The 10,233-nt window shown below is 53.1% G+C and overlaps 1 protein-coding gene across 5 annotated transcripts; it reads right to left on the bottom strand.

The window, feature by feature from the left end:
* Positions 1-769: 769 nt before the first annotated feature.
* Positions 770-4,416, bottom strand: LOC308273009 (tubulin beta-2A chain; the record flags this gene model as incomplete). Of its 5 annotated transcripts, none has more annotated exons than XM_080710092.1 (4): positions 770-1,830; positions 2,611-2,721; positions 3,047-3,155; positions 4,360-4,416. In XM_080710092.1, the coding sequence occupies 4 exons, from the start codon at positions 4,414-4,416 to the stop codon at positions 770-772; spliced, it is 1,338 nt and encodes a 445-aa protein (XP_080566218.1). The 5 variants fall into 5 exon arrangements, with proteins under 5 accessions (XP_080566218.1, XP_080566219.1, XP_080566220.1 ...); XM_080710093.1 differs by having other exon boundaries at positions 3,110-3,155; XM_080710094.1 differs by lacking the exon at positions 2,611-2,721.
* Positions 4,417-10,233: the final 5,817 nt, after the last annotated feature.

The raw sequence follows: 10,233 nt of genomic DNA, 5'->3' as shown, positions 1-10,233 counted from the left end.
ATTTTCATCTCTTTACTAAAACAGTAGGAATACTATTAATTAAAAGCACTGAGTCAAGCCGGGCATGGTGGCACACACCTATAATCTCAGTACTTAGGAAGCTGAGACAGGAGCATTGCAGGTTTGAGGCCAGATTCAACTATTTAGTGAGAGCCTGTTTTAAAATAACAAGGACCGCCGGGCGTGGTGGCGCACGCTTGTAATCCCCGCGCTTGGGCGGCAGAGACAGGAGGATCCCGCAGGTTTGAAGCCAGCCGCGTACACTGGCTTAGGAGACCCTGTTTCCAAATAAAAATGTAAAAATAGGTCTGGGAGTGTAGCCCAGAGGTAGAAGGGCTTCCAGGAACCCCAGTACCACCAAAAAAATAATAATAATAATAATAAATAAATAAAATAAGAAGGACCAGGAGTATATCTAGGAGGTAAAATGCCCAGGTTCAATCCCCAGAACAAAAACACAAGCAACACTGCGTCAGGAGTCCTACATGGCCATTAAGATAAAACTTTGAAACCTTATATCTCAAAAATACTGAGAGAGTATAAAAATTATCTGCAGGGACAATAAGGGCCACAGGTTTTAATACATGCTTTTTTATTAGTATAGATATCTTAACAGACAATACTGTCATCTTTAGAGGAGATCCACATTATTACATCAACAGTGAATTTCTGACGGAGGCAAAACTGAGCACCATAGTATACAAATAGAAAGACCATGCTGGAGGACAACAGAAGGTCACTAAGGATGCACGATTCACTGGAGAAGTTCCTAAGCCTCATCCTCGCCCTCCTCCTCCTCGAACTCCCCCTGTTCATCGGCCGTGGCGTCCTGGTACTGCTGGTACTCGGACACCAGGTCGTTCATGTTGCTCTCGGCCTCGGTGAACTCCATCTCGTCCATGCCCTCGCCCGTGTACCAGTGCAGGAAGGCCTTGCGCCGGAACATGGCCGTGAACTGCTCCGAGATGCGCTTGAACAGCTCCTGGATGGCCGTGCTGTTGCCGATGAAGGTGGCCGACATCTTGAGGCCGCGGGGCGGGATGTCGCACACGGCCGTCTTCACGTTGTTGGGGATCCACTCCACGAAGTAGCTGCTGTTCTTGTTCTGCACGTTCAGCATCTGCTCGTCCACCTCCTTCATGGACATGCGGCCCCGGAAGATGGCGGCCACGGTCAGGTAGCGGCCGTGGCGGGGGTCGCAGGCGGCCATCATGTTCTTGGAGTCGAACATCTGCTGGGTGAGCTCGGGCACGGTCAGGGCGCGGTACTGCTGGCTGCCCCGGCTGGTCAGGGGCGCGAAGCCGGGCATGAAGAAGTGCAGGCGTGGGAAGGGCACCATGTTGACGGCCAGCTTGCGCAGGTCGGCGTTGAGCTGGCCCGGGAAGCGCAGGCAGGTGGTGACCCCGCTCATGGTGGCCGACACCAGGTGGTTGAGGTCGCCGTATGTGGGGGTGGTCAGCTTGAGCGTGCGGAAGCAGATGTCATACAGGGCCTCATTGTCAATGGAGTAGGTCTCGTCTGTGTTCTCCACCAGCTGGTGGACGGACAGGGTGGCGTTGTAGGGCTCCACCACGGTGTCCGACACCTTGGGTGAGGGCATGACGCTGAAGGTGTTCATGATGCGGTCTGGGTACTCCTCGCGGATCTTGCTGATGAGCAGGGTGCCCATGCCCGAGCCCGTGCCGCCGCCCAGCGAGTGGGTCAGCTGGAAGCCCTGCAGGCAGTCACAGCTCTCTGACTCTTTCCGCACCACGTCCAGGACCGAGTCCACCAGCTCGGCCCCCTCCGTGTAGTGGCCCTTGGCCCAGTTGTTTCCCGCACCGCTCTGGCCTGCCGGGGGCAAAGAGAAGGTAAGACAGAGGCACATAAGGAATTCTGGACTCTGTTATTTGCACTGTGGGGGAGAAGATGGGACTGGTCTTTGAGCAGCAGATTCTTCTCTTTTAGATATACTTTTGTTACCTAAAAAATTTCAATGTATCAGAGACCCTCAAAAACCCAGGGGAATTATACTAAATGAAAAGAAGCAAACTGAGGAAGAGGAGACAATTAAAACCCAGCTGCTTCTAAAATTAAGAGCACAGAACATTCTGTGACTACTCTAATTAGGTGCAATTAAGCAGGCCAAAAGGAAGGCATGAGATGATCAGAAGAGAGGAGGGAATCTGACCAGCTGTCTACACCTCTGGCCTGTCATGCCTTGAAGTGGTTACCTGGTCGCTGGACCTTTGAAATCACCCGCAGCCTATGAGCCCCTGTTGGAAGCGTTCCTTGATCTTTTGTGTGTGTGCGCGCACACGCATGCGCGCACAATACTGGGGATGGGACCCAGGGGCGTCTACCCCCAGCCCTACTTTTTAAACTTTTATTTTGTAACAGGGTCTCCCTGAGTTGCAAAGGGCTTCTTCTTTCCTTTCACAGGCTGCTCTAGGATGGGGTGCTGCCGTAGCCTTGCAGGCTGCCCTTGACCCCTGGGCCATCCAGAGACAGACAGAGATGCCGCTGTCTGTGGGCAGGGTCTCCCCTGGGCACTGGACACCGAGAACTGGGGAGTGCGTGGCTGTCGGGAAGGTGAGTCTCGTGGCTAGCTCCCAGGGCCTGAGCACATACCGAACACAAAGTTGTCTGGCCTGAAGATCTGGCCGAAGGGTCCCGACCTCACCGAGTCCATCGTGCCGGGCTCCAGGTCCACCAGGATGGCCCGAGGCACGTACTTGTTGCCTGTGGAAACAAGAGCTCACTCAGACCTGCGCTTGGCAAAGAAATCCTGGGCCGGCCATGCCCTGAGCGGCTCTCACGACAGAACTCAGCGCAGAAAACTCAGCATTTGAGACAAAGGGAGGAAAAAGAAAATGGAGATACGGAGCACGCTTAGTCATGTCGACATGCAAGAGGATTAAGGAATCTTTAACTGCATTTTTTTTTTTTTTGCAGCTGGTGCTTTAAATGTGTATGTAGAAAGCATTATTTTTGTTTTTGACCTGGGCATGCTCTTAGGGCACTTCTGTGCCCTGCCAGGCACAGCAAGGCTGACATCCACACTCACCCGCTGCTTCATTATAGTACACGTTGATTCTCTCCAGCTGCAAGTCACTGTCTCCATGGTAACTGCCGGTGGGGTCGATGCCATGCTCATCACTGATGACCTCCCAAAACTGAAACGGAAAAGGAATCATGTGGCCTGGAATGCTAATTGTCACAAAGGATGGCCTTGGAACGGCAGCCATCTGGTCAGACACTTGAGTCCTAGACAGACCAGAGAGCTGTTGGCTTCTTATTTATTGAAGGTGGGGCAGAGGGGCTTGGGAATCCGCAGAGCATCAGCCATCTTATGGTCAGGGACTGAAGGGCTGGGAGGGGCTCTGGAGGAGGGCACACCAGGTCCCCTTCTAGCAAGCAGTGTGGGGAGGCTGACCCCGTGGGCAAGGCTGAATGTCACTGCATCCTGATGGATGGACCCGGCAGGACCCAGGATCAGGTGGCCCCGCCCCTGTGGCTGCCTCCAGGGATCCTGGGCTCCTGGCATAGACCCCGGAAAGCTTTCAACAGCGCAGGTTCATGCCACTGACCTACATATTGGCCTCCGGGCACGGACCCTGGCAAGAATGTGTGGGCAGTGGTAAAAGGCACGACCCAGGGAGGGCGCCTGGGCGGCAGAGGAAGAAGCTGGCCATCAATGGATACGGTAGAATCCATTGTGAATTTGCAGCAGGAAAGGGGGCGGGGAGGCCTGGGTGGGCAATATGGCGGTTTTGAAAGAGACCATGTCCTTGTAGGGGCGCCCACCCACAGCTACGCGCCAGGCCCCTGCTGCCTCCCCGAGATGTGCAGCCCCCTCCCGACGCAGTCACCTGCCGCATGGCAGACGCAAAATCCCATCCTGTTCTATGTCATCATGTCTAGACAGAGCCCGTATTAATAGAATTTATCTAACATCCTCCTCTGTATGACCCAAAGAAAAGCCTCTGTAGCATCTGTCAGCCCAATGACACTGCAATTTTTTTTCATTCAAACAAAAATATACAAATGACATTTCACAAGGAGCTACGGATGGAAGCGTATGACCATAGTCCCGATCCAAATTTCAGAAGCGAATATACTCAGGGGAATGCCAACTGCGCCCTTTAGAAGACTCGGGTCCCAAGGAAACTGAAAAGGCCTTAATCAATGGCACACTCAGCTGCGTCTCCGCGAGCATCGTGGCCGGTTTGGGGCTCCCCGCCCCGCCCGGCAGCCTGGTCGCAGAACGCCCCAGCTGACCAGCCGGGGAACAGAAGGCCCCCCAGTTCCCACCCTGGTCCCCGCCCGCCCCCTCCAGGCCCGCGGCCCCGCCCGTCCCCTCCCCGGCAGCGCGCCCACCTTGGCGCCGATCTGGTTGCCGCACTGGCCCGCCTGGATGTGCACGATCTCGCGCATGGTGCCGGCTGCGAAGCGGGTGGAGGCGCTGGCCCTCGGAGCGGTACGCGCGGCGTGGACCGAAGGGCAGAGCAGCGCAGAGACCTGCGGCGGTCCCGGGGCAGCGGCTTTTATATGCCGGGCCCCCGCCCAGCCCGCGGTGACGTCATGGTGGGCGGGGCGGCGGCGGCGCGGCGGAGACTGCGGCACCGCGAGGGGGAGCTGGGGCGCGGTGCGAGGTGCGGGGGCGCTCCGGCTCGGTGCTCCCGCCGCCGGGGCGGGGAGGGTGCCCAGCGCTGGCGTCCGGTGGACAAGGGCGGTGCCCTGGCCTCGGGCCCAGCCGCCGGCCGTAGCTTCCCCACCCAGGGGCGCCTCGCACCCCTGTCTGGGTCCTTCAGCCTTACTGCAGCACCGCAGCACCCCGCCCACTCTGGACCTGGGCTGGAGACCTGGGTCCCGGAATCTCTGGGAAGAGCTGCCCCGCCCACTGTCTCGCCTCGGCTGGGCGGGGAACAGACCTGGAGTTCCCTTTTGGACTTGGGAGCCCAGAACTGAAGACCTGTTTCTTTGGGGTTATTTTCTCCAGCTGCTTGCCTTGGGCTTCTGCATCCTGGGTCCTGGACTCTCTGCCCCTTGCTCTGGGTGGGAATTGGTGGTTAATATAAATTCCCCGAAGGGAGCAGTGTAGGGAGGGAGAGGGGCTCCGGGGGGAGGTGATGGGCAGATGTCAAGAATAGAAAGGATGGCAGAGTGGGCGGCTTTTCATCTCTACAAGTAAGGACGATACGATGGTCGGTCGGGGAGGGGCTAGGAAACGTGTAGGGCTTGTCACGCGTCTGCTCTAGGCTCTTGGGTCCTTGTAAAGGCCTCTTACACGTGAAAATCCTGCGTGTGTATGCATGTGTGTGTTTAAGGGAGAGTCAAAGGGACGAGAGGAGGTTTATAAGAGCCACATTGATGTGTCAGCCCGTGTCGTCTTGCGTCTTACATACCTTACAGATGTGAGATGAAGTCACCTAAACCTTACAGACTGCACCGCCCAGTTCGGTAGCCACTAGCACCTGAAGGTAAGGCGTCTGAATTGAGATGGCTATAAATTTTTAAATAGTGATTACAAATCAAAATGATGGTGTTTGGATTTATTGTGCAGAATGAAAACTTTTGGCCATCCATTTCACATCTTTTAACTTGTGAAAACTAGATTGATTGATTGATTGATTGATTGATTGATTTTTAGTGGTGGTACTGGGGTTCCTGGAAGCCCTTCTACCTCCGGACAACACTCCCAGACCTATTTTTATATTTTTATTTGGAAACAGGGTCTCTTAAGCCAGAGAGGCTGGCTTCAAACCTGCGGGGGGGGGGGGGGGTTTACAAGTGTGCCCCACCACGCCTGGCTGAAAACTAGAGAAATTTAAAGTTGCAGACATGGCTCCTGATCACCCCTCACATCACGTTTCTATTGACCACAGCTGTTCTGGGATACACATTATTACCACCCTAATTTCACAGGTTAGAAAGTGAGGCTGAAAGACCTGGCTGGCCACAAAGCTAGTAAGTGAAGGAATCTGTCTTCTTTCCACTCACCTGGCAATGGCCCAGATGAGTTTCAAAGCTTTGTGCAGGATGAGGTCAGCCCCAACCTTAATTAGTCTCCAAGATTATCATTACCCATGAGCAGGTGAACAGGGGCCTCCACCTTTTCCTCTCTGGAGTCAGTTTCTCCAAATATAAAAATGATAATAATTATAGGTGCCCCAGAGCCAGCATTGTGAACAGGAAATGAGAAGCTCTCTATGCAAGGGGGTTTATGGAGCAAAAATGCTTCCATAAAGCCCAGGGTGATGCGGTCATTATAAATATGAATCCAACTTGCCATATTTAAAGTCGGTCTGTATCAAAGGTGGGACTACAAAGCAGTCATGGTCATCCATGAGCAGTCTCTTGGCCTTCCGTATATTTTCATCAGCCCTGCTTTAGGAAGCCAAGCCTCCAGGGTCCCCCCGCATGTAGACAGGCCTGGTCCTCCTGTCCAGGTGGCCATGGCTGTGCTGGACCTCTCCTCTGCCTCTCTCCCTCCACAGGCTGCTGGGCCCCTGCCTCATGGATGGCCTGTCACACCGAGGCTCTTCCCAGGACCCCAGGGCTTGGCCTCCACCTTCTCCCCATTTCTGCCTCCAGTTCCACACCTTAGCTCTCCACCATCAGCCGGGGCCTTCTAGCACCTCCCCAGAAATGGCCCCGCTCCAGGTCAGGTCTCTGATTCCAGGTTCACAAAGATTCTTCTGGGGGTAATTGCCTGTGCCCTTTGTTGACTCATTCACAGTGGAAATTTAAGTTCAATAGGAGCAGAGGATGGGACCACCTGGAAGGAGGGATACTAGGGACAGGGACCCCCCTAGCAGGAGCCCTTAGATTGCTTGCCCTTATAGCACTTGGTCACCCCATGGAGGGAGCCGCTCTGAGGCCTTCTAACTGACCTTTAATGAGTCACCTCACCTCTCTGAGCCTGCATTACCATATCTGAAAAAGAGGAAAGCTCTTTGTGTTACATTGTGAGAAAGAGGGCACTGGATACACTCTAGATGTTGAGTGTACACACAGTGAATGGGTAAACGGTGGTATTTCCTAGGGCGGGCGCGGGCACCGAGGACCACGGGCAGCAAGTGCTCTTCCGGTTCTGCCTGCTCCTGGATCCAGGTCTCCCTCCCCACGGCGCCCGCCCCAATGTCTAAGAGTATATAATCAGAGAAACACACACGCAGATGTTCAAATAATGCCTGCCCTGCCCAAGGTGACTCATCTGAGGGCTGTGTGTTCCTGTTCTCCTCTCCAGGATAAATTCCCAAACCCACCGCGCTGTCACAAAGCAGTGCTGTTGTGTACAGCGCGGAGCCGATAATAACCAGAGGAAACGCAGCCAGCTACTTCTCCCCCTTCCCTTCAATAGGCCTCAGAAGAGCTTTGGAGAGAGACATTTGCTTTTCCTCCCCACGTGCTCTCCCGTATTTATTTTTCTTTGCCTCTGAAAGGGAGCAGTTTTGCACTGCAGTTGAGCAGATGATGCCAAGGGGCACAGATGCCCTACAGCCACATGTCATTCTGCTTTAGACGTGAGGCCAGCCATACAGTCTGTTTGGGCGTCATCACCCTAGCCCTAAAAGCATTGTGGGTGGCGATGACAGAATCCAGGCTGGAGGGCTGTGGATATAGCTCAGTGGTAGAGCGCTTGCTTAGCACACACAAGGTCCTGGGTTTGATCCCAGCGCGCGCGCGCGCACACACACACACACACACACACACACACACACACACACCAGTCTAGAGAGTGCGTGCCCTCGGAGAACTCCAACAGGAAGTGTTCTTGTTGAGAATGTTCTAGTGAAAACATGGCCAGTAAAGGAGTAGTGTTAATTGACAACCTCTCTATAGGCGACTGATACAATCTTGTTTAAATAGACTTCCCCAATCTGATTACCAGGGTCCTGAAATTTTGCAGAATAATGAAAACCCAAGAACACTCCTGGAAATCAGATTGCCGTGTGTGTGTGTGTGTGTGTGTGTGTGTGTGTGTGTGTGTGTGTGTTATGTGCTACTGGGGATTAAACTCAAGGGTGCTCTACCTCTGAATTACACTCCACCTTTTTTTTAAATTATTATTTTGAGACAGGGTCTCACTAAATTACCACACAGAGGCCCTGAACCTGTGATCCTCCTGCCTCCGCCTCTGAAGTACCAGGACTACAGGTGTTCGCCATCACGCCTGTAATCCTAGTCTCTGTTTTTTATGGGACAGTTTTACATCCTTTGTTGAGGCCCTTAAAAAAGGCCCAAGTAACTAGTCACCCACAATTTCTCTTTCCCATAAATCCATCCAATGCAACCTCACCTGTTACTGCCTAATAAAAGCATCTATGAAGATGAAGGAATTGTGTTTAAAGCACATGTTTAAAAAGATTACCTAGCCGGGCGTGGTGGCGCACGCTTGTAATCCCCGCGCTTGGGAGGCAGAGACAGGAGGATCGCGCAGGTTCGAAGCCAGCCGTGCTGGCTTAGGAGACCCTGTTTCCAAAAATAAAAAAATAGGTCTGGGAGTGTAGTCCGGAGATAGACGGGCTTCCAGGAACCCCAGTACCACCAAAAAAAAAAAAAAAAGATTACCTAAAGTATAAACCCGGACTCAATTTAATTGGCTTTTAGAATATCAACCCCGGCCAGGCATGGTGCAGCACGGCTATAATCCCAGTACTTGGGAGGCTGAGACAGGAGACTCAGAGGCTCAGGACCAACTTCAACAACCTAGCGAGACCCTGTTTCAAAACATAAACGAGCAGCATCACTCCTCAGCGATGAGTAGAGGAATCATTTGACTGTTCCTTCCCAAACCCAAGCCCCGAGCATCTGTGGGTCCATGGGTGGCTCTGGCACCACACAGGGCAGATCTGGCCCCCACACTCCCGGGGCAGGAGCCTGGCTGATTCCAGGAGGTGCTGCTTCCCACACTTTCCAACCTTCTGACTCCCTATTTTTTTTTAACACAGGCTTTTTTTCTTTTCTACCTTTCACCAACATCTGTGTTGCCAAGGAATTTGGGTGGAGCTGACCACACTGCCGTCCATTGGGCCGAACCAATACCAGAAGAGCACAGATCATTTCTCCCAGAAACTCCAGGCCCACAAACTGTCCGGTTTTATTTTCAGGACAAATGGCAATCACAGAAAGGTTGATGTCAACTTTTTCCTCCCGTGGCAAAGAAGCCAGCTAGATTGTGCAGAGACTGATAATTCTACCCTCTGCTGAAAGTGTGTGGGGAGGAGGTTTGCAGCAAATGGCTACAAATGGAAAGGGGAGAGCTGGGCCCTGGGGGGGGGGGTCTTCAATGGAGTCCCTTCCCAGGCATTCTGGACGCTGCCAGCGCCCCGCCCATGATGCCAGTGTTTTAGCCTCTGCTGCAAGCATTGCCCCACCATGCCCGTCACTACTAGCAAGACCTAAAGTGTTCTCTCTAGAACAGTCTTTGCACTAAGAAGAATAAACAAACACCACCAAACTCAGGAAATGCCAAGGGGAAGATGTGCTTGAAATATAGAGAGCCATGCCGGGCGTGGTGGCGCACACTTGTAATCCCCGTGCTTGGGAGGCGGAGACAGGAGGATCCTGCAGGTTCGAAGCCAGCCTCGCTGGCTTAAGAGACCCTGTTTCCAAAAATAAAATAGGTCTGGGAGTGTAGCCCAGAGGTAGAAGGGCTTCCAGGAACCCCAGTACCACCAAAAAAAAAAAAAAAAATTAAAAAATTTAAAAGAACCAGGGAAGTAGTTCAGACATAAAATGCCTTTGGGTTTAATGCCCAAATATTGAACTAAAATAAATAAATAAATAAAGAGTGGGAACAGCCTCTCAAATAGCCAACAAGAAAATAGGGACCTCACACCTACAACTGTGAAGAACTGTGACTCTCATAGAGCACACACAGGCAAGAGAGCAGCCCCCGAGCTTCAGACGACCATGTGGCCCCAGCTGGCCAGCCATGGGAGGCCCAGGGCAGAGGGTACTCCATGCCCACCCGACTCCTGGTCCCCAAACACTGCCAAATGAGATTTTTGGCTGCTGATTTTTATTTGAGGGACTGGGGATAGAACCCAGGAACATTCTACCTCCAAGCGACACCCCCAGCCCTATTTTATGCTTTACTTTAAAACAGAGTCTCACTGAGTTGCAAGGGGCCCCACTAAGTAGCTGAGGCTGCCCGCGAACCCAGATCCTCCTGTCTCAGCCTCCCAAATGCTGGATTACAAGAGTGCACCACCACACCTGGCTTTTGTTGCTGGTTTTGCTGTG

This window comes from Muscardinus avellanarius (genome assembly GCF_963383645.1).
Source record: "Muscardinus avellanarius genome assembly, chromosome: 14".
NCBI lineage: Eukaryota > Metazoa > Chordata > Mammalia > Rodentia > Gliridae > Muscardinus > Muscardinus avellanarius.
This window is presented reverse-complemented; position numbering and strand designations above follow the sequence as displayed.